This window comes from Copadichromis virginalis, linkage group LG9, assembly GCF_057382275.1.
Source record: "Copadichromis virginalis isolate Kocher_CV1m ecotype Utaka linkage group LG9, C_Virginalis_male_GT1.1, whole genome shotgun sequence".
NCBI lineage: Eukaryota > Metazoa > Chordata > Actinopteri > Cichliformes > Cichlidae > Copadichromis > Copadichromis virginalis.
Window position 1 is genome coordinate 19,450,124 of NC_140626.1, and position 19,699 is coordinate 19,469,822.

The 19,699-nt window shown below is 40.8% G+C and overlaps 2 protein-coding genes across 2 annotated transcripts; both read right to left on the reverse strand.

Moving 5' to 3' along the window:
- Positions 1–1,298: 1,298 nt before the first annotated feature.
- Positions 1,299–9,766, reverse strand: cdk13 (cyclin dependent kinase 13). Its single transcript, XM_085468073.1, has 14 exons — positions 7,650–9,766; positions 6,840–7,406; positions 6,592–6,750; positions 6,348–6,487; positions 6,020–6,190; positions 5,724–5,913; positions 5,543–5,599; positions 5,314–5,415; positions 5,133–5,210; positions 4,755–4,871; positions 4,522–4,653; positions 4,239–4,435; positions 3,041–3,535; positions 1,299–2,808 (listed from the first exon to the last, which is right to left on the reverse strand). Exons 1-14 carry the CDS (start codon positions 8,786–8,788, stop codon positions 2,108–2,110), a joined length of 4,245 nt encoding a protein of 1,414 aa, XP_085324199.1. The 5' UTR covers positions 8,789–9,766; the 3' UTR covers positions 1,299–2,107.
- A 1,189-nt stretch (positions 9,767–10,955) lies between these two features.
- On the reverse strand, positions 10,956–19,591 carry ralaa (RAS like proto-oncogene Aa). The gene is made up of 5 exons (XM_085468075.1): positions 19,526–19,591; positions 17,052–17,297; positions 16,748–16,956; positions 16,350–16,524; positions 10,956–16,236 (listed from the first exon to the last, which is right to left on the reverse strand). Exons 2-5 carry the CDS (start codon positions 17,163–17,165, stop codon positions 16,114–16,116), a joined length of 621 nt encoding a protein of 206 aa, XP_085324201.1. The 5' UTR covers positions 17,166–17,297; positions 19,526–19,591; the 3' UTR covers positions 10,956–16,113.
- Between the last annotated feature and the right edge of the window lie 108 nt (positions 19,592–19,699).

Genomic DNA, 19,699 nt, shown 5'->3' on the forward strand with positions numbered 1-19,699 from the left:
TTATTTTTCAGGTTTTCTTTGGATTGAACAAAGGGGGTAGCACCTGCGAGCTTTACAGATGTTGAGGTTGTTTGTATTACTCTTTAGCTGTTTTTCTGTGTTAGATCTTTAAGATCTGCTTACTGCCATAGATGATGATATACGGTATATAGTCTCTTTTTGATGGGAAGTCATGTGATTGGCTCACCTGTGCATATAGTTCCTTTGTGTATTGCTGCTGAATGTTTGGATCCTGTTTTCAGTGGAGTTGACTGTACATGATGCTGAACATTTGGTAAGCAACTTACACTGAGGGAAAAAGGAAAGAATTACTACATCAGTTTTTAAAAAATATAGCACGGCCCTGACTGAAAAGTCATTTTTCAAGCTGGACATCAGCATAATTCACTAAAACTGACTAAGTGATTTGTTTCTGTAGCTTTCCCGTCTCCATCTTTTAAAACTGTACTCACTGTTTCAATCATGTTCCTGAAAACAAAAAAATGCTGCCACTCTGACTGAAGCTACCATAAACTTTCAGCAATCCATCATCCACGCCATATTAAGCACAGATCAGACGCCATCCACGTTGCGAATTAGATTTGCAGAAGAGAACTCCTTGGAGATAATCACTTTCTCATCACCAGCAATGAACGTGTGGCAAATTCAGATGTGGATATGATGGGTAAAACAAGCCAGATGTGCAAGCGCAGTCCCCTCCCCCTCACCAAAATCTATTAGAATTCTGTTGTTGCTTTTATCCGAGTGCAACAAGAGTTAACTGACAGCAGCAAAAAGTTTTATCAAAGCTGATATTAGTAGGGAGCATTCAGCAGGACAGGTTAGTTTCTTTAAGAAACAGTTTTCTTAGCGCTTGAAGATTAAATCTGCTGGGAGCCATCATCTTGGAGAACATTTTCTTTCTTCCTGACAGTCGTGCTGCTCTGTATCTGTGCTCCAACATTGTGCCGCCAGCAGCACAAGTGAGTGCTGCACCTTCTTAGCCACGTCGCTCTTGATAAAGTCTCTCACGGTTTAAATGATAAAAATTCAAAATACAGGAGCTTCCATTATACTGAATTGCACAGGGTGCTTGCTGAGGCAAAAAATACCAAATGTTCAAAGTGTCAAAATTTGGTGTTAAGCTAAAGGTCCAACAGTTTAGTAAGGGTGAGTTTACATGTCAATGGTTGTAGTGCAATGAACACACTCTAGGTAAGTGAGTGTTTCTGGCATGACACTGCCATCCAGTGGTGTGCTCTGTGAAGTCACCACACCACTGTGAGAACTAGTGTTTTCAGTAATGTAACAGACGACAATACCGTCGGCATTTCTTTAATAAACATTTGCCAAAGGTGGAGGAGGAGGGTGGTTGACAAATCATTTTAGTACAAAAGAAAAGAAAGAAAAAAAACAGGAAAAAAAAGAAGACATTGTTTTCTTTTCAAACTCCGATTATGCTTCTTTGTTTTGCTTGTGATTTTACAACACCTACTGGCAAAAAAAGGCATGTGGAATTCAAACAGCCTTTCTCCATGAAGCTGGATCAGATTTGGTGCATTCGTCTGAGAGGTTACTACTCCTTATTCTCTCAATTAGCTTGTTGTGCTCATGACTAATCTGACCCAAATGGGCCACCACTGTTTGAAGATAATCTTGACAATAGAAAAAGGAGGACAACATTACTTATGGGTTATATTCCTAATTGTGCAGATGGAGCACATCATCCATTTCCTTTCATAACCAAAAATAGTTTCCGCCTACTTCACTCAGTAGTGCAAAACATTAATACTAGTCTGCTCTGAAGCAATTACAGAAAGGCTAAGGTAGAGTTTTAAAATTTACCCAGCCTGATAAATGTACACTCAAAAAGATCAGAGTTTAATTTAAAAGACAGCAGAATAGATTACAAAAAAAATATGAAAATGGTATGAGCAATAAAAGCTCCTCCGATGTTAACTGTCCTTCTGCAGCGTATTCCACATTCCAGACTGAGGAGGAATACAACGCCTTATACAGATTTAAGTTATTAAAAACTTAATGTGCATCTCCAGATCCATCTAATCTGGTCTAAGAGGCTTCAGGGTCAACCCTTTCACCCATAGTCACTTTACATATTTCCAGTCTTTCAGAAAGGCAGCCCTCGGCCTCTGATTGTTGCCGTCGAGTTCACATGTGGGACAAAGCCAAGGGGTAGTGGTGGAGCCCCGACTTGAGAGGGGGAGCCCCAGGGTTGTCCTGGTGCTGGGATGGGTGGTGGAGGAGGTACACCATCCTTTCTTGCCATGGCATGGTTGTAAAGGTGGATAGCACTGGGGTTAGACTGTCCCTCCACAGGTAAAGGGCTGTGATTGTACTCAAAACGGTGGTCCTTGTCCCCAGTGAAAACCATACTGCTGGGTCCAGAAGCTCCGGCACTTGGAGGGAATGGGTCGGGGTGGGCTGGAGCAAGAGCCCCAGGAGCAGTAGAGGAGCTGGCAGCCTGTCCAGGCCCACTAAACACTTCTCTCAGAGTGTGAGGTGGCAAGCCCCCACCCAACATATGACCCATGTAGCTTTCCCCAAACCCTGCAGGTGTAAAAGGTGGAGGAGGTGGATGGCTGTATTCGCCACCGTATCCAGAACCTTCTGCAGTGGGCAGAGGTGGATAGTCTGGCTCTGGGGGTCTCCCTCCGTCACCTGCACCTGCAGATGCAATAGGGGGGGCATGGCCTGTCTTGGGCTCAGGTGGTGGCTGCCGGTAGTCAAGGTCAGCATGTGGAGGTGGCTCCGGAGGCTCTGGTGGTCTCTGGTCTGGGGGCAGGATGGACACCCCACTTACATCAGACACTGAAAACACAGTTGCACAATGTATTATATTGCACATGTATAATATTAGTTCACTTTTTGATGATCAGCTAATAAAAAAACTCCGATTATTTTCATTTTTAAAGCAAAATCAGAAAAAATATTTCTGCTGGTCTGACAAGATATTTGACCTTCAGTGGTATAAAAGTTAAAGAAAAAGTATTTGTCAATCTACTGAGGTACACAGACACAGTGTGTTCAGAAGGCAGCTCACCTGGTGAGACAGGACTGGGCTCAGGAGGCTGTTTAACCTCTGGAGGTAGAAGCGGTGCTGCAGCTCCAGCAGAGTTGGTGCTCTCTACTCCTTCTCCACCATCGACTGGTTCCTGCCTTTGTGTATGCTGAGCCTGGAGGAGCTGAGCTAGCAGCATAGTCATGGCTGTCTGTGTGGCAGCTGCAGCCTCGCCTTCTGGAATATTTGACGGAGCAGACATCGGGGGCGAAGGAGGTTTGGGCATTGGAGGAGTACGGGGTACTCCTGCTGGGGCTGTGGGTGGGGGAGGCTTGGCAGTTGCAGGCTGAAGAGGAGGCTCAGCTGGGTCAGTGGGAGCTAAGGCTTTAGAGAGCTGCTGTAATGTCTCTTGGTTGACCTTTGAGCTCATGGACTGGACAAACTGGGCTGTGCTGACTGCACTCTTTGGCTGCCCTAAGAAGTTCAGGAGAACTGCCAGCTGTTCCTGGGTTAACTGTGAGTTTGCTCCCTTTGGGTCTGTAGGAAGACAAATGACAAGATTGAGCAGAAGTCATAACACTGATAATATCCTGAATGCAATATATGAAAGCAAAAGTTCCTTTAACAACTTCTGGCCATATCATATTTATAAAAAAGGCTTTTGTTTAAAATAACTTCATTTCGGGAAACAGCCGTATATATTATAACCTTGCATGACAAGTTCTATCCTTTTTTAAATACATAAATCTAATCGATGACATATTTACTTTTCCCAAGTGAAGAGAATGGAAATATCAGTCTGCAAGATTCATTACTAGAGCAAGAACCAAGAGTCACATATATATATATTTCTGTGGAAGGAAATTACAATATGAGCATAAGTGAGTTTGGTTCAGTGTGTTGTCTAGCAACACGGATCTTTTAAATATTTCAGAGAAGAAGGCAAAGGCAGATTAGTGAATAAATGAATGACTGAGCTACATTCCGGATGTAATGGCTATTTAACCGAACAGTGACCTCCAGTTTAACCTCTAGTTTAAAGCATGTTAGTCTGGTGAAAGCTGTAATGTTTTAAAAAGCTCATTTCCATACATTACCTCACAGCTCAGAGGTAACAAGTTGATTTTTAAATACATCAGACTATCCGAGTTTACTTTTAGCTCATGAAACTAAGGTATGAAATGAAACCAAGTGTAAGACGACAACACCTTAAATAAATAAAAGCAGTCGTCAAACTCACCTAGCAGAGCAGAAGCAGCTGCATTCTGGGCTTTGATGGCTCCGGGGGCAGACAAACCCTGCGGCGTGTTACTGCGACTGTCATCAAGGCCCAGCTCTTTGCGGGGTGCCTTTGGAGCTGCCAGTTCTTCCGGCATCTGCTTCTGTCGCCTGCGTTTCTTACTCCACAGCTCATGACAGTCCTGCCAAAGTGGGAGACTAAAGAAGTGGAGAAAGTAAAAGATCTGATGAGCACAGCAACACTACAGGATGAACATGATGATGGAACATGAACCCAAACGTACTCTGGTGGAGGCATCTTGTCTGGATCTACATCCTTGAGAAACTCGCTGCCCAACGCCTGTTCAGCTGTGCAGCGTTTGCTGGGGTCCAGATTGAGCATGTGGTCAAAAAGATCGAGGGCAGCTGGAGGGATGCTGAACAGCAGCAAAAGCACAGGAACATGTTTAAAATAAATGCTGGAAGGCCAAATTCCACAGATACGACTTACAATAAGAAAAAGTAAACATCAACTTACAAAGCAAACTCCTCTCGTAGTCGTCGCCGGTACTGCTTCTTTGGTTTCATGGTGTTGAAGAAGGGAAGCTTTATGACATCTGGCCAGACTGCAGGACAGGGGCTGCCACATATGCGGCTAAAAAAAAAAACCAGAAAGGCATTTTTTCTAAAAAGTACAGTAAAGAGCAGAGGTAACAGAGGTAAAGCATTACATTTGTGTACAGCAGAGCTCACTTCTTTCCTCTTTCAACCACCAATGTGTGATGGAAATATGAGGAAAATAAAATGTGAGGAGAAATAAATGTATTTCTTTAATTTCAAAGCTCACAGGAGGGAAACTGTATCTGTGGCCCTGTGTGAGAGCCAGTCATGGTTTAGGAATTTAGGCTATGCTTACCTAATAAGCTCTAACTGGGCAAGCTCCTGGTTAGCTTGAAAGATTGGCTTCTTTGTGAACAGCTCACCAAGAATGCATCTTTAATAGACAAAATAACACAATTCATGACACACATATGCCACCTTTCAGATATTCTTATTATTAAATGTTTATGATTAACAATAAAAGTATCAGCACTTACCCACAGCTCCATACATCAATAGCAGGTGTGTACCTCTCTTCTCCCAGAAGTAACTCTGGGGGACGGTACCATAGTGTGATCACTTTATTGGTATATGGTCGACTGAAAATACAAAAACAAAGACAACATCTGTTTATTAGTATCAAAATCACACCCAAAAGATACCGGTAATGATAAATAAGTATCTTACATAAGGTAAGATTCAGAAATAGAATGTATGAGGGCTCACCTCTCTTCAGAGTTATACAGCCGAGCAAGACCAAAGTCTGCAAGCTTTATTTGACCTCTGAGTAGAAGGGAAAAAAAGAAAAGAAAAACACTGCTTAAAGCGTACTTGAAAGCATCCTTAGCAAGGTTTTAAAACATGAAGCACTAAGTTCTTGTAAATGGGTAAAAAAAGGCAATCTTACTTGTTATTGAGCAGAATATTGGAGCACTTAATGTCTCTATGAAGAAAGTTCTTCTTGTGGCAGTAATCGAGTCCCTCCAGCAACTGTCGCATGAAAGACTTTATGTGGCTCTCATTAAAATGAACGAGACCAGACTCAAGCAAACCCATCAGGTCGTGATCCATGTACTCAAATACAAGATAAAAAGCACCTAAGACAAAAGGGAAAGAAAGAATTTTAAAGAATAAATAAATATCTTTTAAACTATTTTTAAAATTCCACTAAGTATCATAAATATTCACAAAAATATAAATTACCTTTATCATTCTTGAAGTCTAGAGCATCCTCTTTGTCTGTGACAATCTCCTTCATGTTGATAATACTTTTATGGTTCAGTTGACGTAAAATTTTAATCTCTCTGATGGCTGTAATTGGGAAGCCTTCCTTTTCATTGTCAAGTCGAACCTTCTTCAATGCCACCATTTCAGCTAACAGACAACAGAAAGAAATACATAAAACAGATCTTTATGACAATATTGACTTGTATGTCAAAGAAAAACTGCACTTTCTGAAGAATACACTATGAATCAGTGCCAAAGTTGGTGTAGAGGAATTAGGAGAATATTAATCTTCAGTAAAACTCACCGGTGTCTTTATCTTTAGCTTTGTACACTTGACCGTAGGTTCCTTCCCCTGTGATTCCAATGATCTCGAACTTGTCAACACAACGTTTTCCCCAGTCTATGGCAATTTCCTTAATTTCACCATATCTCGGACCACAGATTCTGGCAATTACAAATTTAATTTTACATTGAAATAATAGTAACACAGAAAACAGCAGCAACAGCACAAAAAAAGTGATTTAGCACTATATACATCAAGAACATACTTAGGTCTTCGGCGAATTGTTTGGGACTTCTTGTCATCAGATGGGCTCTGGGTAGAATCTGTGCTTCCAGGAAGTTCAGGGGGCAGAGGCAAGTCTGTTAAAAGCTGACGAGCCTTTTTCTCTGACTTTTTCTTCCCTGAGAGTGAGCTGTCTTTCAAGCTGCAAAAATGTTGAAAGAGCATTAGCATACTGAAACAGTCTGATCATATCTACAGAGTACAAACATTTCCTGGTCAGCACATCCATACCTTTCTCCTTTGTCCATGTGCTCAATAACTGTTTGGGGCAATGGCAGCAATGGGAGGGTAGACATGGCTTGACCTGTGGTACGTTCCTTTTCTTTGCCTTGTCCAGAGGCTGGTGCTTTCCTCTTGTCCCGATGTATAGAGTCATCCTTGCCCTTTACATCCCTGTCCCTGCTGATCTGGTGCTCTGTTGTCTTCTTGGATGACCTCTCTGAGGGTGACTGAGGCTGGGTTGATGTGGGAGTTCGGGGTCCCTTCTCCGGTTGAGGTGGAGAAGGAGGGCGACCCTTTCTGGAGTTGTGATTCGATTTAGGGCTGGGCTGATGAGCGGACGAGGAACCCTTGGTGGGAGTCGATGTATTGCTCGAATTCTTGGCCTTAGCAGCTGCTTCTGCAGCTTTAGCCTTTTTCTGCTTACTGAGTTCAGCAGCAAGGCTAGTTTTGAAGGTGAGCGTGCTTGGTGAAAGACTAGATGGCCGACTACGGGAACGAGAGTGGCGGTGTCGGCTGCGAGAACGTGAATGCCTTGAAGTTGAATATGGACTTCTACTGCGTGACCTAGCAGATCGCCTGGAAAGGAAATGATGAGAACAGCATGTTCAGTTGGTACATCAAAAGCACTTATAATTCAAGGTATTTCAGTCAGATTAGCAACTGCAGTGACACATGCAAGTTGTTTTTTGGGTTGTTTTTTTTTTTAATGAAAAATGAAACAGTGCAGCCTTATTATAACAAATCTAATAAAGTCACCACACCAACAGAGCATGTGCAACAAATTAAACATGTTCAATTAGCTGCGTAATAACAACTCACCTGACATCAGGACTTGGGCTCAAGGACTTCCTATATGGACTCCGTGATCGCCTCCGGTTACCATAAGGACTTGAGCCAAACTCTCCTTGTTCATAAGGACTGTGCCGACCGTAACTCGGAGACCTGCGCCAGTTCACTGGGCTCACAGGTGATCTCTTCCTTTTGTTGCTCGAGTATGAACTGGGTGACTTGGGGGCACCGTACGACCCATACGTGTCTGCATCTCGGCTGTAATATGTGGAACTGGGAGAAAGTCTTTTGCTCGCATAAGTTGGACTTCTTCTAGATATCAGCTGGTTATAACCGCCAGGAGACTGGTAGTTATATGAATATGATGTCCCATAGGGACTTTCTGATTTAAAACCAGGACTTCTCCTGTATGCCCTGAGGTCCTCACGATCATCTCTGTAAGACTGTGGAGCATCTCTGTATGCAGATGGGGGCTCTTTATCAGATCTTGTTTTACTTCTGTGCCTTTTTGAATCCCTTTTATCAGCAGATTGTGAGGACTGGGATGTAGATGTCCTTTTGCCATTCCTGTCACTGCTCCTTGTAGTGTCTCTGTGATTTTTAGAGCCACTCAGGCTTCCTCCACTCCTGGCTTTTGAGGAGTCCCTCTCCCGACTGTGACGGTCTTTTTTCTTACTTAGCTCCTTCTCTTGCCTGCTTCTCTCAGGTGGTCCTCTTGTTTTCTCGTCCTTGCTGAGGCTTACTGCCTCCCGCTCTCTGGGGTGACTTCTGTCTGGGGATGCTGGTCCATTATAGTCAACATCGCTAAGTCGGTCCGCTGTGAGACTCTCAGCATGGGGGTCAAGTTTAGGAGACGGGCTCCCAGAAAAACGCTCTGACTGGGAGCTCACGTCATCGTACTCCACCAGTGTCCGAAGTTCAACATCTTTCTCAAAAGCACTTCTTCGATCATTGTCAGGGTCCTCTATTGTACCGGTATGCCATAAGCCTCTTTCCTTGGGTTGCCTGCGTTTCTTTCTTCTAGAAGCCGATGAGCGCCTCTTCTCACGGTGCCTGTCTCGCTGAGCGGCACCGCTCCCCGGTTTGCTACGCCTGTCCTGCCTGCTAGCATTTCTCTGTGCAGAGGGGCTCCGTCCCCGACCCTCGCGAAGCACCTCCGAATTAGGCATTTATCTCCCAAATAAATGCTACCACCACGCTAAGAATAATATATTCTCTAATTTACCAAAGCTATGTCCCTTGGTGTGTCGTGGAACAAAACATTGGGCTAGCTATGGTGACAGGCTAGTCAGCTAACGTAACAGCAAAATCACAGGTAGACAGCCAGCCAGCTAGCTAGCTTAACGTTAGCATTACAAAGCTAGTACAGTTCAGATTGAAGATAAAGTGAGTTGGTTCAGAGCGAAATTAATGACACTTAGTGCCAGCACACTCCGGCTCATATCAAATTCACAAAATGATTCTTGGTTACAGAGCCATACGATACTCAACCATTGTGTTCCAGGACGGACATCTCCCAGATTTATCAGCTAATGCTAGTCGGTTTAGCCAGCTAGTATTAACTGGCTAACTGTACTCGGCTACACAGTCGCATTCCGTTTCATGGTAAAAGCACAGGCCTAAAGCCTCTCTAAATTTAAGATCCACTTTTTCTAAAACGTTATCGTCTGTGCGAGCATGTAAATCCATTTACCGAATAGTGTTAAAATGTAAGTAGTCAACTCCGTCTCCTTCTCACAAACTTCTTGCCCTCCATCACGCTCCGGTGTGCAACAAGGAAGTGAACAGCACGCGAGTTGGCCGGATAGTCCGCGGCTAACCAGCTAGCCGCTAGCAACTTAGCCAGCTAGCTTCTCCTTGTGTGGAGTTCAAGACAACTCAGTCAACATGCAAGAAAACAATGCCATTCAAAAACACGCCTGCGTCCACGTATCTTGCTGGACTGCTACCTCAGCTGATTGCAGCATTACCCGAAAGTAGCAAAACCTCTGCGTTAAATAGCTCAAAAAAATCTCTGAATGTGTTTATATTAATTTAACTTTGTTCCCAGTACAGCTAACGGTACAGCTCACCCGGGCCCAGGCTGCTTTCAAACTACAGGCCTTGTGCGTCGCTGTCAACCAATGGCACTCGTATTCGTAATCCATTGGTAACGTCACAGCGAAAGGGAAACCCCTACCATCAAAAAACCACCACATAATATGATATGAAAATGCGATATTAACCAGAGTGTACAGGAGATGGTTATTTTCTACGTATCCAGTAAATGGAACTACAGGTTACGTCTTTCCATTGATTACAATAAGACCAGATGCTGCCGTCACGCGCCGTTAATCACAGTTAATCTGTTCCTCATTCCTCAGTTTAAATGATTAATTATTACTATACAGAATATGGTCATTTGTCAAGGGAATGATTGGAAAATTAAGAAGTTAAATTTAAGTATTAAAAACAAAACAGATTTTCTTTTTATTAAAGAAAAAAAACTTTCCAAACCTACCTGGCCTCAGGAAAAAGTAAATACCCCTTAAACCTAGTAACCTATTGGGCCACCTTTGGGTGCAAGAACTGCAGTCAAGCATTTGCAATAACTGGCACTGAGTCTCACACATCAAAGGAATTTCGGCCCACTTTTCTTTGCAGAACTTTTCACATATGGTCAGGTAGGTTTGGATAACCTTTACCGAATACATTAAATCATTTACCAACTGCATTTTGCATTTACTCAGGATATTTTTTAATAATATTAGAAGATGATCTGACTGGCAATGCACAAGCTCAACCGACACCTTAGTTTGCTCACTATTGTACAATAACATTTCAAATTCTGTGTGCGCATAGATACATTTATATGCAATAAAACTAAAATACCTTACAAATTACAACATCATTCATCGCAGACACGGTGTAACACGAGAAAGATACCTAAAAGCTAAAGCAATTTTTTACGTTTTTCTCTAAACCAAATGCACAAGCTGAAATTGTGACAAATATATTTATTTACCTGTTTTTATTGTTATTTATCCAACAAAGACACGAATAAATGTTACTTTTCCATTTTCTGGCAAGTGTTTTTGTGGTGTGTTTTTATGGACATGTCTTGCTATTTTCCTGGCAATACAGGCCTGCTGAAAGACTTCATGAGTTTCTAAGGTGCTTAGAAAGAACCTAGACACTTCAAGAGCTTGTTTTATGACCTTAAGATAGTGCTTTTCCTCTAAGAAAGATCAGGGTAAGGAGATAGATATTATCCATGTTTATACATATAACACAGCACTTCAAAGTTCACCTGTTCAGTGCAAAAAACAATAAACGTATCACACAGAACATACAAAGTGTTATTAGTAATGTCCACTTTATTTGCCATTTCCAAACTCACAAAAAAAATGAATTGAAATGTAAGCATCACCTCTTGTATTCACAAACAGGCTACATTAGTGGTTATGTTAAAAATAAGTAAACATGAAGGAAACATTTAACTGATGGCATACATACAACCATCCAATCAATTACATAGATACCTATAGATTTCTTTTTTTACTCCAAGGGTATAGAAAAGGCAAAACAAGTTATCTGAATACCCAGTAGGACAGTTCGCTCATAGCGTTCACACAAACATCTGTTTTAGTATTTCACTGAAATTTTTCGGGCTATCAAGTCTATTAAATTAATATGTGGAAACAAAGTAACAGCAGTAGAATGATTATGAATGATGTCTCCTTGAATAAACAAAAACCCACAACAAACAACTGAAACAAGAAAGACTTTGTTTAGCCAGTGTTATAGTATGCAAGCATTACGGTAGTCACTTTATGTAGGGCAGCTTCTGTAATCCTCAACAATGAAGACACAATGCGGTTAATGTAATAATCTCAAGCTAAAGAAGGAGAGTAATAATAAACTGGGATCTTTATGCTCATTCCAGTTTCTGTGCGTGCCACTTTAACTTTCAGGGCGTTTCAATCATTATGTGGTGTACTGGAGTTTACAGAGGTGGGACCAAGTCATTGTTTTGCAAGTCTCAAGTAAGTCTCAAGTCAAGTCTCAAGTAATGTCAGGCAAGTCAGAGTCGAGTCTCAAGTCACTGGTGTAAAAGTCCGAGTCAAGTCACAAGTCTGAAATTTTGAATTTCAAGTCCTTTCGAGTCTTTAAAAAAAACAAAAAGAAAAAAGTATGTTGCAGTTATGCTAAATGTAAATATTAGACCATGTAATTTTTAAATCTGTGTTTTTCTCAACACATGACAAAATAGTGAACTTAGAAAATATACACAAATTGTGAAATTGCACCTCTTTAAAATGCAGCTCAATTAAACCTAGCTCCAAGAATAATTTTCACCGACAGTTCTGAGATAAGCTGCATGTTATTCTTGGATGCGGTTGTAGGACCGGTGTTGTGCCAAAAAGTGATTGTCTGCCAAAAAGTGATTTCCGGTATTTGCCAAAAAGCGATTGCTCATATTTAAAGTGCTATAAGTAACTTGTTGGGCTATAATATGTTAAACATATGTCAAATGCATCCCTTATGGATGACATAAAGTCATCTTGAGCCACAAACAACATTCGTGTAGCAAGATACAAGCCGCAATCAGTTTTTGGCAGCGACTTTTATATAACCTTTATTTATGCAGTAAAAAAAAATCTCATTAACATTAAAAATGTATTTTGTAAGAGTAAGTTGCCCAACAGGACAGCAGAAATGGCAGCAAATATTACAATAGTTCTGTAAAAATATTTTAAGTGGGGATAAAGGACCGGATTGGTTATAATGTAAGTACAAGTTGTAAAGATACTTAAAAAACAGATAAATTTTTAATTCTTTATGTAACCCCTTTGTATCCCCTGTTCACCGAAGTCTATTTACGAACATACGTAAAGATATTACACATAAAAAATACACAGAAACACTGGAAATCAGTTTTTGGCAGACAATCACTTTTTGGCACAACACCGGCTTTAAAATCGCATGACAAAAATATCATATACATTAAAAAAACTAGTTAGATGAAGTCAGCTATCTCATCGTAGCATATTTATATGCATATTTATAATTATACGGTTCTTGTGAGTGCATACACTCGTGAAGTTTAGTAACTTCCGGTCACTGCAACAAGCCCAGGTACAGTTTACCGACGGATGGGTGCAGGACCTTGAAATGCACCGTGTAGAAAGTAAAGACCATCGTACGTATCATAAGTTTACCAGTCTCACAAATAGTCTTCATAAATACACATTCGTTAACCGTTTATTAATATAACCTTTGAGCTTAACGGTAATTAATTAGTAGTGGAAATAATTTCTGGTACCCATCACAGAAATGTAGCAGTGACAATAATATTGTATGCTGTAATCGCACTGGACAATTAGTGATACAAAACAACTGTTTTATCCTGTGAATAAAAGTATATGTTTTTGTCAATGTACCATAATAACAGAAGCGAAACGCAATATTGTGTCAGGACAATTCACTATTTATGCACAATAAATAAAGGAGCATAGCGCGACCATTTCTGTTCAGCGCCAGACTTGCTTGTAACCTATATCACCAATTATGTTATGAAAATGACGCATTAACTACAACAGCAGACTGACCTTTGTGTAAATGCTTGGAGCAGACTAACCTGTGAGCTGGAGTGTTCTAGGACGTTATATTTGATCTTTGAATGGCTGCAATCCAGTCGCGTCTTTGTTACTTCGGAAACATGGCTCGAACAATTTCTCTTCAACGACGTAATCCGATAACAACCGATCTCTTTACCCGTCGGCTTCCCGTGGCTGTCATGCGACCGGCTATTGCAGTTAATAATACAACAGCTTCTTGACATTTTTGTGTTTCTTTTTATCGCTGTGTGACTGATTTCAATTGAAAGCCTGCGTGCGCTAGTACCGCTTGCCACGAGTTCCCAGAATCCTTTGCGGTTCTACCCGTGAATGACGTCACATTTTCAATCTCTATATAATATGCATGCTAAATTTTATATTTGGGGTAAAATATCAAGTCTTTTCAAGTAAACCGGTTCAAGTCCAATTCAAGTCCCAAGTCATTGGTGTAAAAGTCCAAGTCAAGTCACAAGTCTTAGAACATTTTTTCAAGTCAAGTCTAAAGTCATAAAATTAATGACTCGAGTCTGACTCGAGTCCAAGTCATGTGACTCGAGTCCACACCTCTGGGAGTTTAGCCCTTAGGACATATATTAGAATAAACTGCTTACCAATCAGTTTGATGCCACCTCACGTTACTGTTTTAAAGTCCAACTCCTCCTACTATGTGCTTTGCTGTAGACATGAGTTGCATGATAAACGCACATTAAAAAGACAAACATACAGACAAAAGAAAGCTTCATAGCTGTTGGATGACACACTTTTTTCCAAACTGCAGTCAGATCTCTAAATGGCGCTCCAGCTCAAGTGCTTCTAGTTCTCAATAGTTTCTAGACCCAGTCAGTGTTTTAAACTGTTTCCAAGTTTCACATTTCCTCTTTGCAATTACAGCAAACATTTTGCATAGACTCCAGTGTTGGGCACGTTATTGGTTGTGGCAATCTTTTAGTGTAAATGGTGAGCAGCTTATTAAGTTAACGATTGGTAGTGAATCAGAGAGAAAAATGGCAACAACCTCAATGTGGCTGTTTAACTTTACTGAAATATTAAAAACAAATAATAAGTTACTAAAAATAAATTATATTGTTCACAAGAAAAGAAAAGAAAAGGCTCAGTCATAAATTAAGAAACAAGGGGCAGTTTTCACAGTGTATTTTGGTCTATGCATTCTCAATTTGCCAATTTCTATACACTGTTTCAACCTTTGCCTCTAAAATGCCATCTACAAGATAAAATGAACACATTCGGCATGTTACTACAGCACTGTAACACAGGGTAGCCTTGCACAAAAAGTAGCAAAGTAGAACGCCAGTGACCTCTAAACTCTGCAAATCATTGGCAGTCTAAGATTACAGGCAAACAGGATGAGTATGAGGGGATGTTTCACATTCACAATGGACAGAGAGGCAACAGTGACGCACTGCACAAGAATTACTAAAGCCCTCATAACCTTGCATTTCTTTCCCCAGGCGAATCAGACTGAAATCTCGACGCTTCCCGACACTCCTTTTGACTTTTGCAAAGACTGTAGTGCTTACTTTTGATGCTCGTTACAGCAAGCTGTCATTCACTTCAAATAATAAGTGGGCACTTGTTTGTACTAGCTAGCGTTTTTCTTTGGCGACTAAAACTTTTTTTGGACAAGTATCACCTCACGTCTATGCAGCCTGCAGTCTCATTTTCATTTCATGCCTTAAAAATGATCTATTCATTAATTTACCCCAGCTTTCCAATTAAGGACTTTTCCATTTAACAAAAGGAAAAAGGAGATACAAGTTTGCAGATTAAATGTCAGGAAAAATTATAAATGAAAAAAGACATTTTTTACATGTTACAATGTGTTTCTTTGTTTTTAAAATTAAGATGTGTCAGCATGTAAAGGATGTAGTGTTATGGAATCACCTTTTATCTGAGCACCAGGGATTCCTTTATCGCAAAAAAGACAATGCCAAGTGAGGTAAAACTTCTGAAATGTTAGAATTGAAAAAGAGTTCAAGTGTTGCAAAATCTCTCACAGATTCAAGGGTAACAATTAATGTCCATTGTGCATTTGAGAAGACTCAAAAGTCTGTGGGGTAAGGGGAGAGATTAGTGGAAACATTAGTGCGCTTATCTTACACTGGGTGATATGATAGAGGAGAAGAAGGGAAATGTTTGACGTCACGACTAAAAAGAAGTATACTTAACTGTACAACGTAGTAAAACTGAGGTGTAAAACGACAAATAGGAATGGCATCAAATTTTGTCTCGAGCTTTGATAATGAAACTTTTTCTAATTGAAAGGTTTCATAGGCTCAGTGCAATGTTCATCTCCTCTGTGGCTCTTGATGAACTCTGGGTTGACACTACACTGCCGAGTCTGTTAACTAACCCTTCTTACCAAAGATGGTGGATTAATTAAAAGGGATTGGGGCTTTCCAGTACTGAGCTCCAGTTACATCTTCCCTGTTTAAACCTTGGCGCTTAGACTTTCATTTAAATCTTTTTTTCAACTTGCACTGCACAGCTCTCTTAATATGTGTGTTACACACACACACACGTCAGACTTTACAATGAAAAGTTTTGGAACATTTCAGGACTTAGCCTCTCAAGCTTAGGTCTAAATTAAAAACACCACTGAATTATTACACTCTGTAATGTGGGCAGAGTGAGAAAGAGAGAGAGTACATAAATTATTTGGAGTGTCAGCACATAAAAAGTTAGAGCTATAAATGGTGTATGAAGCGCCACCTTACTACTTCCTGACACATGGTCAGATGTCCTGTTAACCAGGAACAGAAGGTCATGGTCAGGTATGGGCACAAAAAATTAAATTAAATTAAAATTTAAAAAAAAAAAGCAAAAGTCTGAGAAATGCGTATGTACATAAGCAGCGAGCCTGCTCCCTCTAACGACTATAAAATACAGCATCTCTCTCTAATTCTCTTGGCCAAACTTTTACTTTTCTTCTTCCCGTTTTTCTCTTTGCTGTCCTCCATTTTTCTTGCCCGGATCTCTCTCATTAGGTCGAAAAAAACCTGTTAACAGGAGAACATAAAAAACACAAGTGTTCACATTTCTGTGTTTATGTGTCTGTTTTGCTTGGTGTCAGCATAGGAAGGAATTATTATGTTCAGCAAGTTAAACAAACCTTGTCAACATTGGCACGAGTTTTGGCCGAAGTCTCCACGTAGCACACGCCCCACTGCTCTGCACGTGCCTTTGCCTCATCTGCGCTAACCTGCCGTCGGTCGTCCAAGTCTGACTTATTACCAACCAGGAGAAAGGGCACATTCTCATCCTCCTTCACTCGCAGAATTTGCTCTCTGCAAAATGAACAGGAAATCTCATTCAGCCGTGAATTATGTAAATAAACAGAGCGCTGCATGGTAAATGCACAAAATCCTTACTCATATGAGTCTAGTCAACCTGATGGAAGAAAAACCTTGAGTTGTGATGAAGTATCAAAAAAGCAAAGGAAGAAGAATAGCTTAATTACATCCTAATGGATGGGTAAGTGCTTCATTAAAAGAATCTAAGTGGCTGCACCTGAAGTCTACTGTTGCTGCAAAAGACTCCAGCTCTGTGATGGAAAATACGCAGAGGAAACCCTCGCCACTTCGGAAGTAGTTATCCCGGATGGCTGCGTAGTCCTCTTGCCCGGCTGTATCAAGGATGTCAATTTGCACCTCCTCTCCATCCAGCACCACTTTCTTCCTGTAACTGTCTGCTTTAGTGGGCTCGTAGTCTTCAACAAACTAGAAAACAGAAAGAGATCCATTATGCCAGAGTTTTTTTTATTAAAACCTCAAAACTGGAATTTCAGTTGAGTACTGTGATGTGAGCAGCTCACCTCATCATACATGAACTGGAGTGTAAGAGCTGATTTGCCCACTCCTCCACTGCCAACCATTATCACTTTGTGAAGGGCTAGAGAGTTCTGCCCTTTTGGCTTTGCAGCTGCCATGGCTCTGTGTACCGAGAGATGCAAGTATCAAAGGGAGAAAGTGCAAGATGGCGGGAAGGGATTGTGAAATGTGAGGACTGCAAAAATCAGATCCAAAGACTGCAGGTCCAACAAAGGGCTGAATGATAGTTCCTGTGGAGAATTTAAAAAAGAAAAGAAAAAAAGAGAAAGATGTTGCATCATATTTTCCAGTGCCTCCAGGTTCCATTTCTGCATTTTGATTGCACAGTCATCATGGTAATAAATCCCAAACCAATAAAAGGCTAAAAAGCAGAAACTACAATTAGACTTGAGACGTCGCACAAAAGAATGATTCTCGGTAGCTTAACAAGAATGCAGGAAACATTGTCATGACACAAGACTGACGCATTAGAAATGCAAATTTATTTCATTATAAATTCTGCTCTGAAGCCATTTGCCTGTGCAAATAGCACCTATCCCTTACTGCCTTAAGCAGTATTACTTTCCTCTTTACAAACGCGACCGCAATACCACTTGACCTGTTAACAATTCAGGCCATAAGTATTCAGAAGTAACAGAAATCAGATCACACAAATTGTAAACGTGGCTCTAATTTCCAGCTGTACATTTTGTTTTTACATCTTGGTTAGTTGTGAAACACAAGCTGGAGAAAGCAATAGACGTGCAAGTTACTACTGGTAGAAATATTACCCCTGGCATAATTTCCTCATACAAGAGACAAGAAATAATTTTCTTGTCCATGCAAAGACATTTACTAATCGATTTTATTTATTAATTTTTCCCTCTCAGATGTCTGAAGGTACACAAAGATTTGAAAGATTTATGAATATGTTGTTTGAATCAGTTTTAGGCCTAGTCCAGCAAAGGGATTCCTAACTTCTCCCAAGAAACTAACTCTTTAATTCCTGTGTAAAAACAGTTGTTAAGGTTATACCAAACAAACTGGTCGAAACATGACCCTCACATCACAGATGCACTGGCCAATCTACAACATAGCAAAAGGGTACATTTAACATAATCTTAAACCTCTTTTGCGTGTTGCTAAAATACCGAAACACAAATACCAATTCAGAAAGGCGCCTTGTGGGTGCAGTACTTTCGGCAGCCAAGTGTCACTACAAATACACATTGGAGCCTGAGGACCAAATACTGCTTGTCAATAGCACAGAAAAGGTAACGTTAACTACAAATAAAGCGCACAAATTCCACTAATAGAACAGTTTTAAGTGAACCTGCCCTAAGAAAAGGAAGACAAGTTTTGAAAAGTTGGCAGTACTTTATATGTCTTTGACAACAGTGGATAAAATGTGACACATGATAAAGCCATTGAGTGGCCTCTTTTCCATACTGGACTGTCCAAGAACACTATAGAAAATGCATACTGTCCAGAAATGTGTGTTCAAGCCCTTTCCTAAAGGCCAACACAAACCCTTTTTTTGGGGGGGGGGGGGGGGGGGGGGGATCAGGGATAAGCATGGGCTTGCAGCCAATTCGTCACTACACAAATTAACATAAAAGGTTTATATTTACTGCAAGTCAATAGTACTATAAAGAACTGAAGGAATGTTGCTTTACTTTCATCTTTTAAAGCTGCAAACATCTCTTAACAAGTTGTTTTGAGTGGAAGTGAAAAGGGAACTATTAACGAGTCAGTCGTTCTGGGCTTGGAGAGACGTTTAACAACAATTTCTAAACAAACCCAAGTCACCTTATGTAAAGACAGGGAGACTGTAGAGACAATACTATGCCTTCAGTTTACAATCATCAGCACAAATGTGGGTGGAAAGTCAATACACCAGTTAGACAAATTAGTCAGCGAGTCATTATTTAGCAAATAAAAAACAAACAAGACGCCACACCATAAGCACACCAAGAATACAAAAAAAACAAAATACTATACACAAAAATCTATACATAACATGAACTGAGAAATCAACTATTTAACCAACTATTTCAATAAAAGAAACTAGCACAGCAAATGTCAGTGTACACGTCCCTAACAACAACGTTAACTTATTAGCAACTTAGCTGGTTGACTGCTGGGCAATGTGGCTAACAAGCTAACTATGCTACCGGGCAGGTAAATGCCACCTGACATCAAAGTAACATTTCAGGATGAAGATAACATCTGAAAGACACGTCTCTAAAAGCGGATATTCTGCAACAGATGTTCGCTCGTTGCTTCCAAACTCAGTAGCTTCCTCGTTAGCGAGGGCGAGTGTGGACACACAGGGGGGGGGTAAAGGGGAAAAAACGGCTAGCGAGCAGCTAATCATAACTAAATGATGCGACGCTAATAAAACTGAAAGACAAGCAGGGTCCGTTGCACCAGTACCAGGTCTTGTATTAACACAAATCCAAAAATAAACAGCACTCACCTTGGCAAAAGGTCTGATGAAGCGGAATTTAAGGTGGCGAAACGAAACGACTCAGCTAGCTACTTGTTAGCTCATGGCTAGCTTTCTAGCTAACTCCAGAGACCCGGCTGGTAGCTGTTAGCAGCAGACTGACTGCACGTCCTGTGGGCTTGGCTCCGACTGACAACGCCCGCC